General features: G+C 36.2%; 2 protein-coding genes across 2 annotated transcripts; both read right to left on the minus strand.

Annotated features, from left to right (window-relative positions):
• Positions 1 to 684: 684 nt before the first annotated feature.
• Positions 685 to 3,924, minus strand: LOC133792162 (uncharacterized). Its single transcript, XM_062230080.1, has 7 exons — positions 3,857 to 3,924; positions 3,687 to 3,768; positions 2,436 to 2,579; positions 2,143 to 2,305; positions 1,814 to 1,824; positions 1,635 to 1,729; positions 685 to 790 (listed from the first exon to the last, which is right to left on the minus strand). Exons 1-7 carry the CDS (start codon positions 3,922 to 3,924, stop codon positions 685 to 687), a joined length of 669 nt encoding a protein of 222 aa, XP_062086064.1.
• A 20,243-nt stretch (positions 3,925 to 24,167) lies between these two features.
• Positions 24,168 to 25,020, minus strand: LOC133792163 (uncharacterized). Its single transcript, XM_062230081.1, has 2 exons — positions 24,758 to 25,020; positions 24,168 to 24,405 (listed from the first exon to the last, which is right to left on the minus strand). Exons 1-2 carry the CDS (start codon positions 25,018 to 25,020, stop codon positions 24,168 to 24,170), a joined length of 501 nt encoding a protein of 166 aa, XP_062086065.1.
• Between the last annotated feature and the right edge of the window lie 279 nt (positions 25,021 to 25,299).

Here is a 25,299-nt window from a genome sequence, read left to right on the forward strand (position 1 = left end):
AAGCTACGAATCTAACTGCCAATGTAAGTTGTTTATGTTATAGTTCTTATGATAATGTGTTTAGTTAACGTTTTAGCCCTTATGTTTTCAGTTAAGAATATTTGTAAATTAGTTTATTTTTTCGTTATTTATTTTATTTATTATCTTTGCATTTATGATTGTACATAGTGAATTTTTTTTTCCAAATAAATATCATTGTTATTTTTGAATGACATGTATGAGTTTGATTTTTTCTACAATCATAATAAATAATGACCAAGTTCGGTTAGGGTGGACACAAATCAATGGACCGGGTTCTATATTGAGAGTTTAGGGGGCCATAGTAGTGGGAACGATTATACTGATCTAAGCCCTCCCTCAATATGGTTAACTTTAGAACAACGACGAGTTTTGAGCTTGAGAATTAAGTCATATAGGATGATTAGAAACAGACTTAGTAAATTATAGAGATGGCTTATTTTTCTAAGTTTAGAAACAGACCCTAATCATAAAGAAGGCTTACATAATTTTTTCATAAGAAATCATAATTAATAGGTCCGAGTTATGTTTGCTTAGATTAAGTTTTGCCTTAGAGCCTATTAGGGTAAGTTCTAACATGTTCTCGACTGTTAGAACTATGTTGAAGATGTCGCTCAGAAGATTTGCTCGCAACAACGCTAATGCCTCAAGCGTTGCTCCTAAAACTTATGAAGCCCCTCCAGTTCGTAGAAGGGGAAGGCGTGCAACCAATGATGCTGCTAAAGAAAGAGCGCCGCCGCCGCCGGTTAACAACACTGCAGAAATTGCAAGACTACGACAACAAGTGAAGGAATTACTACAGCAACAGGGACAGCAGACTTAGCTTCCACCTCAGCCGCTACCACAGCCTCAGCAGATGGCTCAAGTACCCCACACTACAAGAAAAAATGCTTTTAATAACACTAAAAATGTGTTTCAAAACATACGATAACACTTTCTGATGTGTTAAGACTGACTATGTTATCGTAGGTCAGGGTACTTTACATAACAATTTATCAGTGTTATACAGATGTGTTATTGTACTGTCAACGATAACACACTTTCTGTGTTATTTTAATAAATAGATAAGTGTTTAATTATGTTATTTATAGTCGATTATATAACACATTTCAATACTTATAAATTTGTGTTAAACTACACTTTCATATAACACATTTTTTGTGTTATACTACACTTTAGTATAACACTTTTTTTGTGTTATATAATAAAGTTTGCATAACAAAATTCTTTACTTATAAAAAGTGTTATTGTAATAGATATTATAACACATTTTTCGTATTATTTTAATATTTAGATAAGTTTAAATTCTCATTATATATTCATTTATATAACACTAATTTATTCTATTATATTTTAATTTTTTATTTATATAATTAAAATTAGCTTTCTAATATATACTAGAATCATCAAATAAACTTGATTTTCAAATAACAAAAAGTAAAAAGCATTCAACATTGTATTAACAATCAACAAATTAGTTTAAAACATTCAACACTATCATCAAATTATATTATAGCTATCAGGAGACAAAGACCAAAAAACTTAAACCAATAAATCTTAAATCACATGGTAAAAAACATTATCGCATTTTTGCATATAAAGTGCATCCTAATGACCAAATATCAGCTCTCTCATCGATATCTGCATTACTTGGACAATCCCACAACTCAGGAGCTCGAAAAGGTGCTGAACAATGCTCAGATGCCCATTCCTACACAGCAAGCAATGAGTCCACCATCAATACAAGTATGAAATATTTAATGAAAGATGAAATCTGTGTCCATTCCTCCATTACTTTGGCATATTCTAACAATAGGAACTTTTAAATTGTACAAATTAAAAATTCAAACATTTTGTAATTTGATAAGGTTTTTAAATGAGGCTATCCAAAGAGTAACTAAAAATGCAAAAACTTGATAGAAAACCTCAAAACATGAACACATGTCAAGTCTTCACAAATATGCCATTAATTAAAAAAATTCAATATTTTTTTATCTCTTAAGACTATGAAAAAATAAACTCGGACCTCATACAAATACCAAAGCATTGGATGAATGTCATTCATAGTAGACTAACTGATGCATTGCATGTGTGTGTGTTCGACTGGGGGAACAAAAAAAACACCTGCAATAATCTGCCTCCTTGCAGGCCGAGCACTGCCAAAATCCATCAATATGGCTAGTGGTGGTTGTCCTTTACCAGGAGTTATGAGGACATTACCAGGCTTGACATCATTATGAGCATATGGTGGATCAAAATTGTGCATGTGCTCGAGTCCTGCACAAAGCTGTTAAACAGAATTTTAGGTTCAACTATTTTACTATAAGTACACATCATTGTATCATATAGACGAGGAACTAAAACACAGGTGATAACATAACTCAATTTAAAAAGTCTAAAGAAACATATCTATCTACTTGTCTAAATATATGAAGAACATCGGTGGTTGAGAATAACTCCTTTTTAGCTTTCATAGTGTTAGCATTGTCCAACAATGTTCCATCCAAATGAACTGGAAACAACAAATATGCTTCATGCTTCCAAGATCCTTCTTGTGTAGGCTGTCAACAGAAATATCTTAATGAATTATTCCGGATCAATTTCAGAATTTATTTTTGCGGTTCCAACAGTGTTTAAAATACCTTTTCTAATGAAACATTCTGAAGTTAAAAATTGATATTGCTACTATAACCCACCAGATAATTGTTGCTAAAAAAAAATTAGCATCTAATTCATTACATACAGAAAGAAATATCAAGAATGCAGCCACAAAAAACTGGTGCATACAGGGTGGCATGCTTTACTAGACTATATGCAATAGAGACAAGAAATCTAGGACCCAGATAAGCAAAGAAGTTTTTCCAGCTCGTCCTCTACATTAACCAATATGTAAATCAGAATGACCAGCATAAACTACCATTAAACAATCAAAACTCCAAACTACAAACTTTGATTACTTATTTCAAATAAAAATACTCACACAAATGATAGATTACTTATAATATAATCCACAAATCATTTTATTTTGGCCCTGGAGTCTTTTACTTTTAACTACTTAAATAGTTACAGAAATTTGAGCTTAACAATTCTGCCTTTTCTCATGACTTTGGTAGATAAATTAGGCAAGGTATCTTACAATCATAACAGTGGTCAATTACTGAATAAGGAAAAATATACAACAATGTTGATATGTACCATGCATAGCAAAATGCATGACAAAGAATAAAACAATCTCCATGAGCCAAAAGGACCCATGTGCCCATTGAGACAAAAAGATTAAGAGCCAACAAAAGTTTAAGTTTCATGATCTCAGGACAATAATCTTGCACTTTGATTGGCATGGCCAGTTATTGTGAAAATAGTATTGAAAAACGGAAAAACAGGAACTCAGTATTTGGTGGTGAAATTTCCATCTCAGACAATAATCTTGCACTTTGATTGGTTTCACTACTAGCTTATGTGATGGAAGCTAACAAGTTTTCATACATCTAATAGAAGAATACTAATATCATATAACCTGGAGTCATAAGCATGTACACCAAAAACAAAGTTGACACCTATGAACCATTCAAATGTGTTCTCATGTATATCAAAATAATACAAAACTAAACAAAATCATTCTAAAAAATTTAAGTTTCAACAAAAAGGCAAAAAATCCAAATGTGTACCTCATTTAAAGAGGAAGAACTATATAAAATGGCAACCTCTGAATCTGCTAGCAGTAACACAAAAGAGAGTTCTTGCAAACTCCTTTAGATGCAAAAATATAGAAACGTATGAGCTCACAAAAGAAAGGTGGAGATGGAGAGAATTTGAAAAGAAACAAACTATTTAATACCTCAGAGTCCACAACAAACCATCATAACTGTGCCCCATACTTGCATCATTCATAATTCTGCAACCCATTTCAATTTTTTAAGTGAACAATCATTTTCTATTTAAAGCATCCATAAACAAGCATGCAGAAGATGCATTTTAAAAAAACTCATGTCATCAAAGAAGCTATATACCCTAACAAACATGCAAATAGAATGTCTAAAAACCAGCATCCTATTATCATTTTTATTTTATTATTTTAAGCAAGGAACGTACAAAAACATCAATATAGGAAGTATTTTCCTATACAAGCCTACATCGAAACACAACTAAAACAATATAAGCTTATTATGCATTTTAATATGAAAGGCATCTGAAAAATAGTTGCATAGTTATGAAATTCTAATAGAAAATTAGCATAGCAAACACATAGACAGAAAGGAACAAACTAAGGGTGATATAGGACCAAAGGAGAAAATAGGATAGATAACAAGAGATGAATCCATAGAGAGAAATAGAATAGCAGATAGAAAAGATGTAGAGAGAACAACACTAGAGAGAAATCTCAATGATTTATAATTTTATAGAAAAATTTGACTATATAAAGTATGAAGTGACTTGTGCACAAAATTATCAACACAGTAAAGAATCACATCAGAAGAATAATAGTTCAGATACATTCAGCAAAGGGATAACTATTTACTATGTTTGACCTGACACAAAGAACTACCTTTTAAAGCTTGCAATGATACCCTCAAACCAATAGATGAAGAGATTTTTACTCATGCGCCTTTTGTAGTTGTGAGTGAGACAACAAAAAGCAGCATTCTTGTAGAATAGTCCCAGTAGTATTATGACAGGGAATCATAAGGTTGAAAATATTGGTGTCCATAGATATACTATATTTTGACAGATAAAGTTTTACACTCAGAAAAATATCAAAACCTTGGAAAATTCAGATATTTCGACAGAAATATCGCCGATAATATCGATTTTTTCATCCTTGATACTAACCAATTATTTTTTTTAAATCACCACTTTCCTCACCTAGTCTAGCAGCTGAACTCTGTTTTAAAAAAAAAATCTCCAGACTAGTATGTCTAGAAATGTTACTCCATCCCCTACTTACATCCGTACATTACCAAGTTTTTCATGAACTTCTTTCTACCTTTTCCACACATCAAAAACCCTTCTAATACATTAATTCCTGCAGTCCACTCTGAACATATGAAGCAAAAATACTTCCAAACCTATAAAGAGTAGAGCCTCGTTTCAGTAGATGAGCATCAATATAGACAAGACAATGATAACTGTTCTAACCAAAGCGTCCTATGTCACGCTAAGAAGCCTAACCTCCTAATCCAAAGTTAACAAAAATTTGTTGCAGCTCATCTGAAACTGGTAACCAGGGTGGTTATTTATATATTTAGTTTCCCTTAATATATTTTACAATGTTCACATCACACAACTCATAAACTACTAGACTCCTAAATTCTGGTACAATATACACATAGGAACTTAGTTGTAACCTGTCAGATATGAAATTAATCAAGCAGAAATTATTATTATCATCCTAAACTAGCTAATAGCTTACTAAACAAAATGAAAAGACAAGCACCAAATCATGATTGAAAATCACAAAAGTTTACAAATGTAATTATATGTTTAAATGAATGTTACAAGTTTCATCACCTGCTCTGTGTGGTTTGAACATGAAGTATGGTAGTATTAGTATATAAAACATGTTAACTACTAATCTTACAAAAGAATGGTAAGTCCGAAAGCATCCAACCTGAAGAATCAACAATCATATCATTGGTTATAATTTCAAACATGTCCTGTAGAACTTTCACTACTTTACCAGCAAGATATCCATTTCCCTCACCCTTGAAACATTTAATACCATAAGTTAGTAAGGTTTGGACTCAGACTACAGACTCCTTACTCTAAAAAATCAAGGAGAAGCCAGAAATATGCAGGCTTACCAGAAGTTCAAGCAACTCAACAAATTTATCTCGCAAATTTGGAAGCTCAATCATTCTAAAGTCCTCAAGAAAACTTGATCTTTTAAGGCTTTCTTCAAATTCATTTATTATTTCAGATATGACCCTAGAATGCAACACAAGGATCATCATAGAAGCATAAACAGTAAGTGAGAAGCCAGCATTTGAATGTTCTATCAGGCAAAGAAATAGGAAATAATGTATCTACATGGTAAGAATGACATAATTTAAATATTCAAATATGTATGCATACAAAACAACATAAAGTATATAAAAATGCTAAAACTTACATTCTGCTTTTATCTATGACCATAATTAGAGCTTTTGGAGGTGGAATGTGATAATCTCAACTTTAATGACACAAATATATAATGCAAAAAACTTAGAGGGCCTTCTTCGTGGCTAAAAATGACAACTATATAACCACATTAAGTGAAAAGTTAGATTTAAGCACCTTACTTAAACTAAAGGTCCTTTTGACTCTTACTGGTACCAATGACATTTCTCTAAACTTCACTTTATCCCAAAATAAAAAAATCTAATAACCATAAGCTTTATAAATCTTTTTAAAAACAGAAAGGAAAACAAGCCTAATTTTTAGAAAATATTAATGGTATTATAAAACACCATAAGAAAATACTATTCCTCCCTAACATAGTAGCATTGTGTAAACCATCATTTTCTATTTTTTATTATCTTCTGTTTTCACACTCAACTCCTTGTACCATTAGTTTCTAGTTTCTAGTTTCAGTGTTCAAAGAATATATTACACTGTGAACACTTAGAACAAAGTAATAGTCACTCCACGTGATTATTCTATTCAACAGAAACCAAACAGCCAAACACAAGTTTAACAAAAATTAAGCCATACACACGCAACTTTGAGTTACAAAATCAATCAATCAAATTTAACTGAAGAAAAGGATCTTTTTAAGCTTCTAAATGGTTACAAATGAAAAACAAACATACAATTTCCATTTCCTGTATCTTAATTCTTAAACAATACTGAAAGGGATACACACATATATATATACACACACACCCTCTTCCTTAAGAAAAATCAACAAATAAAAAGGAAGAATCGAATAAACTCAATATGAAATACACAGTGACCACATGAAAGAACTACTGCCTTTAGAACTACCATATGTGATCATTACAATATGCATGTGCAGCAAAACCCGTATCAGGAGGCATCACAATCAATAGAAAATCTAACCAGACCAAATATCATGCTCATGAAAGGGAAAATATAAAAGATGCTGAAATGGAAATCAAGTCAGTGCTTACCCAGCAAAAACAGAAGAAAAAAAAAAGTTATTATACCTCTATTCAACTGGTGAAAGCTCTCTGTTACAACTTCAATTTGCAGCTAGTTGTATGGGAATCCTGGGAACAATTTAGATTGATCCAAATAAGCAAATCATTAAATTACAAAAAATAGAAAGCCATAATTTAAAAAAAAAATTAAATGCTTTTATTTATTCAAGAGAGTAATTAGCTCATAGAGGGAAAACTGCCAAGACTATAGAGAAAAAAAACTGTTGTGACTGTGTAAATATATATGATCTATTAACTACTTGAAAGTCCTACTCATTTAATAAGCAAGAGTTTTCAAATACCTATGTTTTCTAGTTTAGTTAAGCTTAAACATGAGAACCTTTGGTAATTAAAATATATCTGTTGTAATAGATTAATATACAGTTCTAGCTATGGAAACATCAGAGTTTCCTCCCATAAGTATGCGCTAATTCAGCTACATAAGTTGTAAAGCATTCTAATCTATACATACCCATGTAATTCTATGTGTATATATATATATATATGAGCCACATACTAAGTAATGATGGCTCTATTGCCTAGTAATACAAGTTTTATTTCCCCTGTTTTGGAAATACTTTGCACATCTCATCAATCTTTAAACTTTCCTAGTTTTGCTATCTCTGTAATGACTAAAAGGAAAGCAAAGCTCTTAAAAAATATCCCTTAGAATATGAGCCATGAAAATGACTACTACTAGTTCTATAAAGCTATAATCAAAATCAAATCATGCATTGGCATGATGACACTACTAGAATTAGAGTCAAATTATACATTGGTATGATTTAAGTTATGAGGCTCAAATATCAAGAGTGTTGGTGATCAAATTCAGTGTTTACTATAAAAAAATAAAATAAAATGCTCAACCCAAATCTCCAAAATGATTTATCATTTCAAATAATTAGTTACCAACTATAACATTGATATTAACCAAAAGGGTATCCAAAATATGTGATTCCCTAAAATATCACATCAGTGAATAAAATTTTCCTCTCATTTTAGACACATCTCTCAACAACCAAACCGTAGAAAGAAAGTTTTATGTTTAAAAGGAGCAACATATTAATTCAGTTGTGATTGACAACAATAAGTCATGATTTGAAAGAAAAAAAATATATCTACATCTTCGTTAATGAGACTCAAAGAAGACAAACAACAACAAAAATATAACCTAATTTAAATCAAACACAATGATCTAAGTTAAATTCTTATATATGTTTGCTTGTTTGTTCTTCAGCTCATGATTGTACTTGGAGGATCATTTGCCTTTATCATAGGGACAACTATATAAGTTGGAGATCATTAGCTCTAACTTGTAAATAGTTATTACAATTACATATTTTATTTATTTTCCTATATCACTATATATGTGTATGTTATGTGATTGAACTGAAATTTTCAAAGAAACATACAAGAATTTAAGGGACTCACTTCTAAGTTTTTATTTTATTTTTTATTTTTTTATCTGAAGGACTTGTTCCATGAATTGTCTTACTGGTTGGTCTACATTTTTTTCCTGAGTCCCCTAGATGGCTGGTATGAATTGGACCAAAACTAAGCTTAGAGAACATAGAAACTTTGAAAATTTCGACAACCCCTAAATTATACAAGCAAACAGAGCAAACTAACCCAAACAAATTGACATGGAACCTAAAATCAATTAAAAATAAAGAGAAAAACCTTTAGTACAGTTATCAATTAAACATAGAACAGATACCTTGACTAGAGCCCTGCAGATGTCGGTGGTCCCACGACTGGTAGAGAAGAACAGTTATCAATCAATACTCTTTGCCCACAATTAGTTTGTCTCAACAATAGTGAGGGGATAAATCATGAAAATCAGAAAAGTTACAGATTGTGATTCATGAGTAACGAGATTCTGGTATCCCAATTACTTGACTTCAGTAACGAGATTCTAGTGAATTAAAACATATAGCATTAAAACATATGTCAAGCATCTGATATAGTGAATCACACTTGGAAGTGTCTCAGACACAAAACAAACTTGATGGATCAATGAGCTGAATATAACAAGAAACTCTCCTTATTATGTAAATTTCTTTATTACGTTGTAATAAAAAGAAGCCCAAGAAAATACCATGACCTAGGTATAAAGTAGACATGAAAACTTACATATTCAAAGCTAATTTTCTTCCCTAGAATTTGCAGTTTGTGGTTTTCCATAAGATCACAATCGAAACTTGTCACCACAAAGTAATTTTATAACTTAAGCCACATCAACAAAACCTTGCCAAGTCAAGTTCTCAAAGTGGTGGTGCACGTGAAATACATTTATATTAATCACAAAAACTTCAGAAACAATAGAGGAACTAACGATATATTTAAAGAGAAGAGACTTAGTTTTGAGAACCCAAATCATATCAACATTAATCTGTGTTATAAATTCACCAAACAAAATAATGAACATAGGAGATATAACATATATAAAAAATGCTCTGACCCAAGGGACCTAAGTTGCCAATATTTGTGGGTACAAAATTCTGACAACTCAAATGAAAAAGGGTTCAAGCCAAGTGACCTAAGTTTCCAATTCTAATCAAAACCCCATTTATGTCTTACACAAAAAAACCATTGAAAAAAACCTTAATGGTGGCATCCCTCTTTCAATTGTTTTCTTTTAATCCAAACAAACAAAAACCCATTATCCATGTTTTGTTTTAGATGTTAGGAAATGAAATAAATATGCGTAGTTAGTTGCAGAGGAAAACAAATGAAATTACCAACATGAATAAATGCGAAGCAAAGTAAGATCTAAAACCAGAAAAAGAAAATATACTTATCGGGATTGAGATTGATGCAGTCATGCACGCTACTGACGAGAAGGGAGCGAAAAGTGAAGCAGTAATAGCCTCGCCTGTCCACAAGGAGTGACCGAGAGATAGAGAAAGACGAGAGAGAGAGAGAGGAGATTTGAGGGATGGAGGGAAGAGAAGAAATGGAGAAGCCAAAGACAGAGTCGAACGATTGGAAACGCCGAAGAGCCGAACGCACCATAGGCAAAGATGGGAGTCAATCTCAGATGGAGTGGAACAATGTAATTAAAAAGGAATTAGGAAAAAAATATAACTTTTACGCGGGCTCCCAAAATTATACCGCCATTTTTTTCTTTTACTTTGCCACACACACATATATATATAAGTACCATAATACTTTTTCAACATTATTATATTTATCTGTTATGAAAAAAGGGTATTTGGTGTAGTGCCATCAAGTAGGACCTTATGGGGCATGGCCAATGGCGAACTATGCGCCATACCTAGCTCAGCACATGGAGGCAATCTACGAGCAGTTTCGTAAGCAACACGCTCCAAACTTTGAAGGGATAACAGACCCCTTTGAAGCAGAAGAATGTCTCAGAAATGTAGAGCTGATCCTAGCGCATATGAATCTCGGCAACGCGGACCACATATCCTACGTTTTGTCTCTGCTTAAGAAGGATGCTAGAATATGGTGGGACTTAGTTCAGCAGACTAACGATGTCGCCACCATGATATGGAAAAGATTTGTGGAGCTGTTCCACAAGAAGTATTACAACTCGGCAGTCATCGCTACAAGGGTCGAGGAGTTCACTAGTTTGAAGCAGGGCAACTTAACGGTAGTAGAATATGCTCGACAGTTCGACAGATTAGCCAAGTTTGCACCAGAGTTAGTTCTAACTGACTTTATGAGGGTGATCAAGTTCGTTAGAGGACTTAGAGCAAAGATTGAATTAGGGGTTAAGCTAGCAAACCCCGGAAATACTACATATGCCAATGTTCTAGAATCGACAATAGAAGTATAAAGGATTAAGATGAATGTTAGTAAGGAGAAGGGGGATTAAACGATGGTTCAAGACCAAAGTCTTTGCCTTGACCCACGGAGGAGCCCATGCTAGTAACAAGCAGTTACAGGTCAGATTCCTATCCTCGATAGTATATGTTCTAGTATCGCTTGATTTGGGAGCAATATACTCGTATATCTCGTTAGGAATAATAGAGAAATTAGACAAACCTTGTAGAACTAGGTTTGTGACATAGTTGCCTTCTGGTGAAGTAGTCCTATCATCACGGATAGTACGAGACGTACCGATCAAAATTGAGGATGTAGAACTAGAAGGAGACCTGATAGAGCTGGAGATTAAAGATTTCGACATGATATTAGGAATGGATGGGCTAGCATGGCATGGCACAACCATCGATAGCAGACGTAAGCAAGTGATGTTCGAGACTCCTGACGGTAAGAAACGATGCTATATGGGAAAAGTTTTAGGACAACATACGCCACTTATTTCATCACTCAAAGCTCAGAGGATGATAGAAAAAGGATGTCACGCATTCTTAGCTAGCGTTATGCATGTGGTAAAGGGAACACCACTAAAGGTCGGAGATATACATATTGTAAGGGAATATCCAGAGGTATCTCCTGACGACTGGCCAGGATTGTCGCCGACGCAGGAAATTGACTTCACAATCTAATTAGTACCGGGCACCAAGCCTACCTCCAAGGCACCATACTCGATGGCTCCTACCAAACTCAAGGAGTTAAATATGTAGCTAGAAGAACTCTTAGACTTGGGTTTCATTAGAACGAGCCATTCACTAGGGGGAGCACCGGTACTATTTGTGAAGAAGAAGGATGGAAACATGCAGATGTGTATAGATTACCGCGAGCTGAATAAGGTGACAATTAAGAATAAGTACCCACTACCCCGGATTAACGACTTGTTTGATCAACTCTGAGGAGCGATTGTGTTTTCAAAGATTGATCGACAGTCCAGGTATCATCAGCTCAAGGTACGGGAAGAGGATATTCCCAAGACAGTTTTTAGAACTCGTTATGGACATTATGAGTTTCTAGTCATGTCTTTCAGTCTTACCATCGGTCCAGCCGCATTTATGGATTTAATGAATAGGGTCTTCAAGGACTACTTAGATAAATTCGTCATAGTATTCATCGACGACATCTTAATATACTCCAAGGATGAAGTCGAGCACGAGGAACATTTAAGGTTGATTTTGTCACGATTAATGGAGCATCAACTCTATGCCAAGTTCAAGATCCAACTGGAATGATAGATGTGAAGAAAGCTTCCAGTTGCTTAAGGACAAGCTGTGCTCAGCACCAATACTCTATGTACCGACACCCAACGATAAGTTCGTAGTCTACTGCGATGCCTCGAAGCAAGGGTTGGGTTGCGTGCTAATGCAGAATGACAAGGTGATAGCCTATGCCTCACGGCAGCTGAAGTAGTATGAGCAACGCTATCCAACGCATGATATGAAGTTGGCAGTAATGGTCTTTGCATTGAAAATCTGGCGCCATTATCTTTACGGAGAACAGTGCGAGATTTATACAGACCACAAAAGTTTAAAGTACTTCTTTACTCAGAAGGAGCTCAACATGAGGCAGCGCATGTGGTTAGAGTTAGTGAAGGATTACTACAAAATCTTATACCACCCAGGAAAGGAAAATGTAGTTGCTGATGCGCTAAGTAGGAAGAGTTATGGAAGTTTAGTAGCACTAGCAGGAATGGGAAAGCAGCTACAGCAGGAGCTGATCAGTGCCATAATAGAAATAGTTGTTGGTAAGATGGATAATTTGTCTATCCAGTCAAATCTGCTAGAAGATATCCGGATTGGGCAAGGGCATGACAACACACTAGCGGCACATATGGATGCAGTCAGAGAAGGCAAGGCCACAGATTTCTCAATATCAAGTAAAGGATTATTGAGATATAAGGATCGGGTATGTGTGACAGATAATCAAGGGATTAAGATGTTGATTCTTAGAGAAGCGCACAGTACCCTATACTCAATTCACCCAGGGTCGACCAAGACGACTCACGACATCAAGGCAATCTATTGGTGGCAAGGGATGAAGAAGGACATAGTAGAATTTGTGTCTAAGTGTCTAGTATGCCAGCAAGTGAAAGCAAAGCATCAGCGGCCTGCAGGCTTATTGCAACCGCTTAGCGTACTAGAATGGAAGTAGGACGATATAGCTATAGATTTCATGACAGGTTTGCCACGAACAAGTAAGCAGCATGATTCGGCTTGGGTAGTAATAGATAGACTAACCAAGTCGGCTCATTTCCTGCCTGTTAAGACTTCATACATGGCAGACCAATATGTAGACATCTATGTCCAAGAGATAGTACGGTAGCATGGAATCCCCAAGACAATAGTGTCGGATAGAGGATCGATGTTTACATCGAGATTTTGGGGAAGTTTACAGCGAGCCATGGGTACTAAGTTAAGTCTTAGTACAACTTTTCATCCTCAGACAGACGGTTAGTCTGAGCGTACGATTCAAATTTTAGAGGATATGCTACATGCTTGTGTACTTGATTTCGGAGGATCATGGAATAAGTACTTGCCGCTAATAGAGTTCTCTTAGAACAGTAGCTACCAGTCAACGATCGGCATGGCACCTTATGAGTTGCTTTATGGAAGAAGGTGCTGATCACCGTTGCATTGGGACGAAGTAGGAGAAAGGCAGCTTCTCGGTCCCGAAGTTGTTAGAAAAGCTCAAGAAGCAGTAGCGCTAATTAGACAGCGTATGCTTGCTGCTCAAAGACGATAGAAAAGCTATGCGGATGCCAAGCCATGCAATGTGGAATTCAAAGTCGGAGATCAAGTCTTCCTGAAGATATCTCCTATGAAAGGTGTGAAGCGGTTTGGGAAGAAAGGCAAACTTAGTCCCTGATTTATAGGTCCTTTTGAGATATTGGACAAAGTGGGAGCAGTTGCGTATAGAGTAGACCTACCTCCAGCCCTAGCAGATAGCCACAACGTGTTCCACATCTCAATGCTAAACAAGTATGTGTCAGACCCATCTCATGTCCTCAAGTATGATACGATAGCACTCTAGAAAGACTTGAGTTATGAGGAACGACCGGTTAGCAACATGGATAGAGGGGTGAAGCAGTTACGATCCAAGAGTATTCCAATAGTCAAAGTTCTATGGAGTAATAGTTCTGAACAGGAGGCAACGTGGGAGTTGGAGGAAGACATGCGAGGCTAGTATCCAGAATTATTTGGTAAGTAAATTTCGAGGATGACATTCTTTTTAGTAGGGGAGAATTGTAGAGTCCAAGAACTTTACTTAGCTAGTTAGATAGTAGTAGTAATAATAATAGCTAGTAGTAGTTATAATATGTTTATTACTGTGGATTTTGGTTCAAGCCGAGACTTAGTTAGAAACTCCTAGCAATAGTTATGGATTTTATAAGTTTAACTTATAGTTGAAGAATATTAATTATAACATAAGGTTTGAATAATATTGCTGGTTATTGATATGATAATTATTATAACCTAAGGTTTAGATAGAGCCAATAAGAATATGACACTTGTCATGAGCATAGTTATTCCTAAGGTTTAGATAGAGCCAATAGGATTATGACACTTGTCATATGTATGATTATTATTTTAATGATAAAATAAGGGAAATATAAGACTTAGTCTTCACGAGAATCTGTTAGGAGCATGACATTTGTCACAATTTTATTTATTTGTAGATTAGGTAGTTATTTAGATAATTAAATTGATTTTTAATAACTTTAGGGTACTATAACTTTTGACCTATTCTTGACCTAGTTATGTTATGAGTTTAGAAAAATATTATTTCTAGAAAGTTTTAGATAATGGAATTAGCTTTCTAATGGTGTAAATATGGTCTAAATCGGTGTCCTACAACGTCAGTTATATTTATTTTACTGCAGGTGAGTTTAGAGTTATGAGATTTAGGGAGTTAGAAGTTAGGATTCTATTTGTTTTTATTATTTTTATTTTTAATTTTAAAAATTAAGCTTTGACTCCTTAAACCTCTCTCTGAACAATTTGACCAAGTCCTAAGCCTTTGACTGAAGAATATTCAAATATTTTCAATTAAATTAATTTATTGTATTCAAAGCCAAAAAGAAGATTTTTATTCCTAGAATATTATAAATATGACCTAGCACGAAGCCTTTTCATTTATTCTTCAAGCATTGATTAGAGCCTTCCAGGAGCTAGTGAGACTATAGAGTGATAAACACTTGGGTTGGGGTTATAAGCTTTATCATTCTAAGCTTATTAGACACTTGGGAAGTAAGGTTCATAGTGTGTATTTCAATTTCGAGGTGTAGTTCGGTCATAGCAATTTCAAATGTATTCCTATTCTTAGTTCCTTTTCTGTATTGTTTCATTAGTTCTTATAGTTTTTCTCTACTCAATTCCTAACTCAGACTTCTCTATCCTTGGTTAGGCTTCTAAGTTCTTCGAACTTGAGATTTCTTGTTGGTAAGTATCTTCTGGATGGTTTAGTTCATTCCTCTTCATTTCTTTCTTTTAAAAAACTCACCTCTCTATTAATGGTTTTTAAGAGTGTTCCAAAATCCTGACCTTGTTCTCATCATCGTGGTATTTTGGTAAGGATAATAGGATAGTTCTTATGTGATATGTGCTATGTTATATAAGATGTTATGATTATCCTAGAGTATGATTTTATGTGTATGATATATGTATGATTGGGACTAATAGTTGTTATATAACCAACCCTATCACATTTATGTTTTGGGGCTTATAGTTGCTATATAGCAAACCCCAATAGTTATATGATTTTGGGGCTTATAGTTGCTTAACTAGCAAACCTCATTGTAGTTTGAGGCTTACAGTTGCTTAGATAGCAAACCCCAATAGTCACCATGTACATGGGTTAGAATTATGATATATGTGTTACAGTATATGATATATGTTCATAGTTTATGTGTATGATTGTGTTTCATGCTTGTAGTAGATTTTCCTTGCTGGGCATTAGGCTCATTCCTTTATGTTTTATATGTGCAAGAAAATAGTTATGGCGGCGGGAAGGTTCTTGGCAGCTTGGGAATGTGTATTGAGGGAGAATGAAATCGGTGGACTGCGCGAACGATTCGAGGATGAAGTTGTTTAAGTCTTTGAAATTATGATTTTTATGTATTTCCGCACTTAATATTGTAACCATTTTATTTAAGATTTAAGTTATGCTCTATTTTATTTCAAAACAATGGGATCCCATATCCTACTATGAATTTTATGTATTTTAACTCTTTACAGTTTTAATAAAGTTATGGTTATTTCATATATATGTTTTTTTAAGATTAGTGTATTTGTATAGTAGTTATTAATGGTCGAAAGTCTAGAATAGTTGTGTCGTTACAAACGCCCTCCTCGACAAAGAGATCAGTCTCGCCTTCCTCATCACAGAGGCTCATCTTCAACAATATGGCCTACTTCGGGAAGGGCAAAGGATAAGCCCTGTCGCCCTCACCAGCTTCTATGACTCAAAGAATTCACTTCACAAAGCGAGGCTCCACATGAAGTACATAGCGGCAAAGGCTCAGTACGAGTACACTCAACATCTTTGCGAGGAGAACATGGAGAACGTACTCGCAATTAAAGCCGCAACGGAGGAGAGAGAAGGCAAGGAGCTTGAGGCAGAGCTCGAGGCTGGGCTCAAGTCATCCTCCATGCCTCAAGGTAAATCTCCAATAGTTGTTCACTATGCCCGACTACTCCTTATTCTCGCCATCATTCCTCGAGTGTGGGAAAATCTCTGGGTGTCCTTGGACCAATGAGGAGTACCGGGACTATCAAGACCTTATCAATGTATTTCTCCACCACCCGAAGAGGAGGAAACACCCCGAAGGGTCCGTGCCTCTAGATGAGGCAACATCCATGCACGCAATATGGTTTTTTCAATACAATACCAACACGACACAAGAGATGGGCTGACTCATCTGCGAGTTTGTGTAACGTAACTAACTCTTAGGATATATTAGTCAATATTAATTAAGTATATTTTTTTCCAAATATTGAATTATTGTTGATTTGGAATCGATGAAATTGTTACAAGTTTTCTTAGTTGAGAAAAAGAAAACATATATATATATAAAATATTCGGTTGAAGGCTGAGTCAACAACTATTATCAGGGGGAAACAAAGAAAAATAATTATCAGAAAATAATTAATTATGGCAAAATTATCTTGGGTATAGGAGTGTCAAAATTAATTAAATGAATTTTCCCAAGTCAGGTTTAATCGAGTAAAAGTAATTTGAGATTATGGAAATTGTGATGGGTAGATATAACTTAGGGCACATAATCTTGGGAGCTTATTTTGGGGATTCAATTATGTGAAGAAACTAAAATAAGACATCACAAACATATTTATGCATGTGATATGTATAGTAATTTTATACTCCTTTAGTTATATAAGAGTAAAAATTCTCTTTATTTGGAGAAAGGTGGTGTGTGGCTTTTAAGACTAATTTGTGATGATTCTTATTGTTGAAGGAGGTTATCACGTTGAAAATTTGTGCTAACGGTGAAGTAAGAATAAAGTGAGAGATGACTATTATTTAAAGTATCAATTGTTTTCCTTTCAGAGTGGCAGGTGTCACATGACTAACTAATGAGGGGTATTAGTGGGATGATAAAGAAAGAGGGAGAGAGAAATGGGATAAGGGGTAAACAATTACATTCTGAAAAAGAGAAGCGGGGGACTTGCACGTACAAGCTAGGCTGAAGGTAAAGAAGGAAATAAGTTTTAGAGTTTGTGTGATTTGATGATTGTTCTTCTTAAGAAAGATAATGGATTAATATTATTTGTCTATGCTTGGGTATGTTTTGAAGGGCACACAAGGTTAGGAAGATATCAAGAGCTTAAGGAACACCATCCACAAAGTTTAAACACAATAAATAAAAGTATTAAGATATCATTTTAAGTTATGGAAAGTTTGAGTTTAAGGGTTGAGTTTATGTAATATTTCTTTGAGAGTTTGAGTATTTTAATCTGTTATAATTTTTTTGTAGTACTTGATGATGTATGCATATGGTTAGAAATCCAAAGGGATGTGAGGAGGAACAAAATATATCATAGCTTAGGATAAAGAACAATTTTTTTTTTTTCCAGATTTGAGTTGTGACTTCTAAGGTGTCTAAATCTTAAAATCTGAGTAAGCATGTATGATATTCTTATATATAAATGTGTGTTATGATGAATAGATGAGTTTAGACATTTGAAAAACCCAAAAATCCATAGTATTGACCTAGATATGGCCTTTGCAATGTTAACGTGTAAAAACAGTTTTTATGAAATCATTTTTCTCTATAAATGGGAATAATGGTGTACACCGATTAAAACTAGTTATTTTGGTCTGAAAATTTAGAGAAAGGTGAATAATATATTGAACTTTAAAGCTGTAAATATTTACAATAAAATAATGAACCTATTAGTACTTATGACATTTAGAAGTTGGGTTTGAAATCTGAAATTCTGGCAGAACAGCAACCATAGTGCTTTGGGTCTTTTCACACTCAATACTATTTTTACAAATTATATAATTAATTTATAATTATAGTAGACTTAAATATCGACATGTTAGTTGTGGTTAGGCATCTAAATGGGAAATAGGCAGCTTGTGATCATTGGATAAGAGTTAGTTTTCCAAAGTTACACTGTGTAATAATAATAATAATAAGAAGAAGAAATCCTTTTTGTAATTAACATAATGTATAATTCAATGGGGTTTATGGTAAGGACCGTCGGACACCATCTATTTCCCCATTGGTATGATATTGTCCGCTTTGGGCCTAAGCCCTCACGGATTTGTTTTTGGGCACCTTCCCAAAAGGCCTCATTCCAATGGAGATGGTGTCCAACTTTATATACCCAAGATCCTTCCCATTTCTAGCCAATGTGGGACTTTGGTTGTACACCCAACAATCCTCCCCTCAAACAAAGGACCACCTTGCCTCCCCTCAGACGATTACAGATCTAAACCTGAATCCCTCGATTCCAACACTCAAGATCCCCTTGAGTAAGCTAGATGAATCCCTTCACTAGCTAGATTCGAAATCCCTTCGAATATCTGAATCGCTCGATTCCAACACTCAAGATCCCCTTGAGTAAGCTAGATGAATCCCTTCACCAGCTAGATTCGAAATCCCTTCGAATCAGATCTGAACCTCTGATGGCTCTAGCAGCAAGCTTCACCTCCTTTGTTTGGCGGCTAATTTTGGAATCCGGCTCTGATACCACTTGTAAGGACCGTCGGACACCATCTATTTCCCCATTGGTATGATATTGCCCGCTTTGGGCCTAAGCCCTCACAGATTTGTTTTTGGGCACCTTCCCAAAAGGCCTCATTCCAATGGAGATGGTGTCCAACTTTATATACCCAAGATCCTTCCCATTTCTAGCCAATGTGGGACTTTGGTTGTACACCCAACAGAGTTTATGGTAATTCTAGACACTATTATTATTATGTGGCTACTCCCAAAACTTTTAACCAAAAACATATTTTATTACAATTTGACTAAGGGTTATTTATATTCACAAAACTGAATAGTGTTTAGTAACTATGATGTTATTGTGTTTTCTTGAAATAATAATTGGTTTATAAATTAGTGGGGTTGGATAATGTTTAATAATACGATAGTAGCCCAAAATAATTAAAGAAAGTACAATTGTCATAATTAACTCGAGTATATTATTGGAAATAGTAACAACTAGGACATCAAGTAATTTAATCTTTTGATTTATGTGGCCACAACATGTAATGACTTGTGATATGTCTGTTAGATAATAGGACACAAGCTCATAGCGCCTTGTAGTCCCATGCCTTATCCGTACTTGTGTTTGAGGGAGCTCAACAGACAGACAGGGTGGTTGTAGATCAGAGAAAGGAATAGGCGAGCGCCATTATGATTATTAGTTGTCAATGCCATTCTGCTCTAGTAGTGTTGGTAAATATCTCTCTTTCTGGTAGGTTTTTTTCCAGTTTTCATTCTGGTAAGTATCATTCTCATGGCGGTGTCATTCTAGGTTTCACTCTCCCCTTTCGTACATGCATACACAACTTCCGTGGAAAGTCTAAGAGACAGTTATCCTAGCAGATGCTAGTTGAGAATGGAGTTCCAACTAAGCTTATAATTATATAGTATATTGTCATGTGCTTTTAATGCCATCTCTGTGTGATAAATATAATACCGGTATTATTTAAAGCCTATGTGGATCTGTGTGATAATTATACCGGTAATGCCCAAAGCCTGCCAAGATCTGTGTGAAAATTATACTGACAGTGCCTTTGCCAAGCATGCATTAGTTGCGCATAATATGTCTGCTACTATGTTCTAGAGTACCTGATAACAACAGGATGTCTCGATTCCTTAAGATAGACATTTATACAGTGTTCATTTCATCGAGTGTCACTGAGGAATTTTACTAGACTGGCGTAATAACCCTTACACCCATGGCAGCATCTCACTAAAGTAATTATTACAGCTGCTCATGTTGATATGTATTATATTCTAGTTGGTGACCCTATGTATAATTTGATATGATTTGGTATGTTATACAATGTCTTGGATACTTTTGGAAGAATTATAATAATGCCTATGCCTACCGATGCGCTTGTTATGGAACTGGTGATTTTGATTGAATGTTGATTAGTTAATTCTATAGGGTTCATGTTATGGGGTAGACTAGTTGTTGCTCGATATTGTTGGGATCATGGGAATTTTAGCTGAGGGCATTTGGACATTTCTTTTAAAATTTGTTTTTTTTAGGTTCGATTTATTCGGAACTCTCAACTAGGTTGGATAACTTAACCTTGCCCTTGTTCCAATGATTATGTTCATTGGATCTCTTCTTGTCTATCATAATTTATTTTCATATGCTGCTGAGGTTGATCTTACTAAGCGTTATCGCTTACCTAGTTGTTTCATTTTGTAGGTTAGTGCAAGGAGAAGATGTATCAGTGAGAGCTGGAGTTTGCTTTGTCAAAGTGTACATGTTGCCTGACTGTGGGGAGTCAGAGACTTTGGAAATATTTTAATAACTTTGTGAAGTTTTGGCTCACTCATGAAAGTTATTTTGTTAAACTTGTTGTAGTATCTTAAGTATGCACATACTTTTTAAATTTTTTGTTAATATGGGGTTTTGAGTAACTTCTTTAAACTAAAAAGTTTTTATTTTGATAGTAATATTTTCGTACTAGTATTCTTATACGTTACAGTTTGCCCACTCCATTCTTCACCCGGAGGAGCCTTGTTGTGGTGGGGCTCCTGAGGAGGCTTCTCTTATGTCTGTCATGCATGTTTTTTGCTTTTTAAAATTATATTTCCTTTCTTTTCCTTACGAGGACTAACTCTATTTTTTTCTTCGTGCATAAAATATGGGCCTGTCCTACTCGGACCGTAGAGGAGGTAAATGACAAGTTGTTGGCAGATCTTACAGTCGTTCAGGAGGAGCTCACCTGTGCCGCGAGGAGTCTTCTACTCTCGATGCAGAGCTAGACAGAGTCTAGGAGGAGGCCACCAAGACTAAGCAGGATGTCTCGCAAGTTGCTTCTTGCGCTGAGAGCCTCACATGGGAGAATGAAAACCTCCGACTCCAAGATGAGGAGCTGGAGTGGACCTAGACGTGATGGCGGATGACACCTTGTCTGTGGTGTGGCAAAACAAAAGGGATGTGGATTTATCATTCACGGAGGAGACAAACATGTCGATGATGCTCAAGGAGCATCTTCTAGCAAAGAAGGCTAAGGCAGCTTATGAAAGGGAAGTTGTGGTAACTAGTGTGGCTCCCGAGACAGACCCCATTAATAAGGTGGTAGCGAAAGTTCCTCTGGGCAAGGGCCTGCAGTAACTTTGTTTTTCTTTGTTTTTATTAAGTAGATCTGCGTGCCTTTTGTTTTATTGGGGTATAAACAATTTAATGCTCGAGCCTCCGAGAACAATTGTAATTACTCTTAACATCTATGCAGCTTGCACTACTTTTCTTGCCATCATTGCTTGTTTGCCAACATGTTAATATTTAGTAACTACGATATTTGGTCTTACTAATTTGGCTGAGCTTTAAGATAACTCAACGTAACATAGCACCACGAGAGTTTGTTGCACAATTTGTTTGCCCTAAGTCTTAGAGACTTAGGTCTTGTGCTCGAGTCTTGGTGGCTCGAGTCTTTAACGACTTCTCTTAGTATTTGGAAAATGTTAGGCATTTAGTGTTGTCGCTCAGGCTTGTAGTCCTCTAGAGTAACTTTTAATGTGAGGTCAAGTAGGAATACTTGCACAGTCCTATGCCCTCGACTCCCAATAACTCGAGCCTTAGGCAATCTACTATACACAGAGCCTGAATATCTTCCTCTTAGTGTTTAGACGCTTTGGGAATTTAGTGTTGTTCCCTAGGATCGTAGTCCTCAGGAGTAACTCTAATGTCATGTCAAGTGGAACACTTGACAGTCCCACGTTCTTCTGTCCCAACAACTCAGGCCTTAGGAGGTCTATTGCAGTATAAGGTTTTGAGGTTCTTATCTTAGTACCGATGCTTTAGGGATTTAATGTTGTTTCATAGGCTTGTTGTCCTCGGGAGCAACTTTAATGTCATCCTGTATCCTTGAGTCCCAATGACGAAGGGGTAGGAGATCAAATGCACTAAGATAATCGCTCACTAGGTGCATTGTCCCCACGATGTAATTTTGGTATTTCTTTCTTTCTCCTCGAGTACAGTATCTGGCCTATGCCATGTGGAAGTCGTGAACTCGTTGTCCTCGAGCTCTAAGTCCCCGGAGCATTCAACTGAGTTTTCTGCCCTTAGGCTAGGCTTCGCGATGTTCAAGTTTCATTGCCTTAGACTTCCATTCACACCTCGAGATTTAGGGACTTGGTTACTACCCCTCAGGTGCGAAGTCCTCGGGAGGTAACCTTAAGTCAGCACTCACACTACTTGGATTTCTTATCGCTGGGATAATTGTTTTGGGGATGTGCCTAAATAGAAATGATTCGATATTTCAATCACATCTTGAGGATTGGGACCTGGTTTGATTCTTTGGGTGCACACTGTCCTCAAGGGAATACCTTATGTCTATCCTAACATTACTTGGATTTTTCTAACATTAGGGTTTTTCTGAAGTCTTAGCTTTAGGGTCTTATGACACTTAGTTTGCTCCACTCGTCGTCTAGCTTAGTTTCCTAGTTCATTGACTCCCAGTGCTAGGATTAACCTTACGGTGCTCAAGTTTTGGTAACTCGAGGCTTTGGGCTTGAGTATGGATGACTCAGGTTCCCATTCGCATCTCGAGATCTGGGAACTTGGTCATAGCACGTCAGCCTCAATGTCCTCGGGAGATAACCTAAGTCCACTCTCACACTACTAGGATTCTTAGCCTTTGAAGTCCCGTGACATTAGGCCCTTGAGCCTGAGCACGAATGACTCAGGCTTTTGTTCGCATCTCGAGATCTAGGAACTTTGTCATAGCTCTCGCGCTACTAGGATTCTTAGATCATGGACTTCTCCAGACATTTCTTAGTTCCCTAGATTTTTCTATTTTCTAGGTATTGACACTAGGCCGAATCCACTCATGACAAGCTTATTAGTTTCCTAGATCATCCTCCGACAGACACTATACTCTACAAGGCTGCCCTAACCCCATGCCCCCCATGTGATCAGAGACTAGTCTGCATTCACTTGTCCAGGCTAACGAGTAGTAAAAATAGAATAAAAAGGAAACTAACAAATATAAGCAGATTCTTTTAAATTTTCTAACATGTTTTGTGTACACGGTTTCCATTAATTGTGCTCGGAGGCTACAAAATGACTACAAAATTTAACAAAAATACTCTGCTCACATCACTAGTAATACGAGCGAAGATGCTCAATATTCTAGGTGTGGGTACTAATTCCTCACTTAGTCAGACCAGTTTGTTTGTCCATGGACACACAATATTTTTGACTTGGTACGAACATTCCCAGTTAGGGCCCAACACTCCAGCACCAGGATCTCAGGGTGCTAAGAAGACCCTTTGCAACACCAAATCTCTAACCCCAAATTTTTTATCCTTAGCTTTAGAGTTAAAATATATGGCTACTTTATGTTTGTTGGATGCTACTCGAAGCTGAGAAGATTTATAGAGCTCCTCCATGAGGTTCAGAGACTCTCGGAGTAAAATGTGATTTGTGGTCGGATCATACGTATCTCATTGGTGCATTAAGATTTCTGCCTCAACTGGGAGCATGGATTCGTACCCGTAGGCCATGGAGAACCAGTGGAGGTCTGGGCAGCAGTGTGGTAACTCCACAATGTCTTCGACAATTCCTCGGGCCATGCGCCTTTTGCCTGTTCTAGTGTTTTCTTCAAGGTGGCTTTAAGTGTCTTATTGACTGCTTCAACCTGATCGTTTGCCTGTGGGTGAGCTAAGGAGAAGAATCTCTTTAGGACCTCATACCTTTAACAAAAATCCATGAACAACTCACTGTCGAACTGTAGGCCGTTGTCGGAGACTATCTTCCTCGGGAGCCTGTAGCGGCAAACCATGTTCTTGATGATGAAGTCCAGTGCCTTCTTGGAAGTGATGGTAGCGAGAGGATCAACCTCAACTCACTTAGTGAAGTAGTCGACCACCACAATTGCATATTTCACTCCCCCCTTTCCTGTGGGTGAGGACCCGATAAGGTTAATGCCCCAGACTGGGAAGGGTGAAGGACCTGTCGTCTAAGTGAGCTTATTTGGAGGAGCTCAGGGTATGTTGGCAAAGTGTTGGCACTTGTCTTACTTCTTACCGTAATCCATTGCATCACCATTCATAGTGGGACAGAAGTACCCTTGTCTTAAGATTTTCTTGGCAAGGCTCTGCCCCCCCAGCTTGGTCCCCGCAAAAACCTTCATGCACTTCGTGGAGTATAAGATTGGATTCTTTCTTGGAAACACATCGGAACAAAGGCAATGAATATCTTTGCTTGTATAGCTTACTGTCAATGATCACATACTGAGGCACCTGATAAAGCAGCTTTTGAGCTACTTTTTTGTCTTGCGGCAACTCCCCGGAGACAAGGTACTTCATAATGGGATTCATCCAACCATCCTGGGGCTGGACTGCTTCCACCTCCTCAAGGGCTAAGATGCTCGGAGGCCAAGTAGTCAATGGGGACTACGTTCTTGTTAATAAGGGCATATTTGTAAATTTGACCCGCTGAGGGTATAAATGTAAATTATATGTGCTTTGTGAGTGAGACCACATTATTATGTTGATATATTTTAGATGTATCGCACAAGACGATCCTATTGAGCAACCTGGTAGAAAAGTCACATAAGGGGTTAATACACGGCTAGGGGTGAGCCT

Source organism: Humulus lupulus, chromosome 7, assembly GCF_963169125.1.
Source record: "Humulus lupulus chromosome 7, drHumLupu1.1, whole genome shotgun sequence".
In the NCBI taxonomy this organism is placed as follows: Eukaryota; Viridiplantae; Streptophyta; class Magnoliopsida; order Rosales; family Cannabaceae; genus Humulus; species Humulus lupulus.

Excerpts from the sequence above, each read along its gene's own strand:
- LOC133792163 (XM_062230081.1), bottom strand. The coding sequence starts at position 25,020 with ATGAAGTACCTTGTCTCCGGGGAGTTGCCGCAAGACAAAAAAGTAGCT. Across the intron at positions 24,406-24,757 it reads CTTCTGTCCCACTATGAATG|GTATGAGGTCCTAAAGAGAT; the intron begins GTGATGCAATGG and ends TTTTTGTTAAAG.
- LOC133792162 (XM_062230080.1), bottom strand. The coding sequence starts at position 3,924 with ATGGGTTGCAGAATTATGAATGATGCAAGTATGGGGCACAGTTATGAT. Across the intron at positions 2,580-3,686 it reads GTTCTTCCTCTTTAAATGAG|CCTACACAAGAAGGATCTTG; the intron begins GTACACATTTGG and ends TTCTGTTGACAG. Across the intron at positions 791-1,634 it reads GATGAGAGAGCTGATATTTG|TCTTGCAATTTCTGCAGTGT; the intron begins GTCATTAGGATG and ends TTGTTGTCGTAG.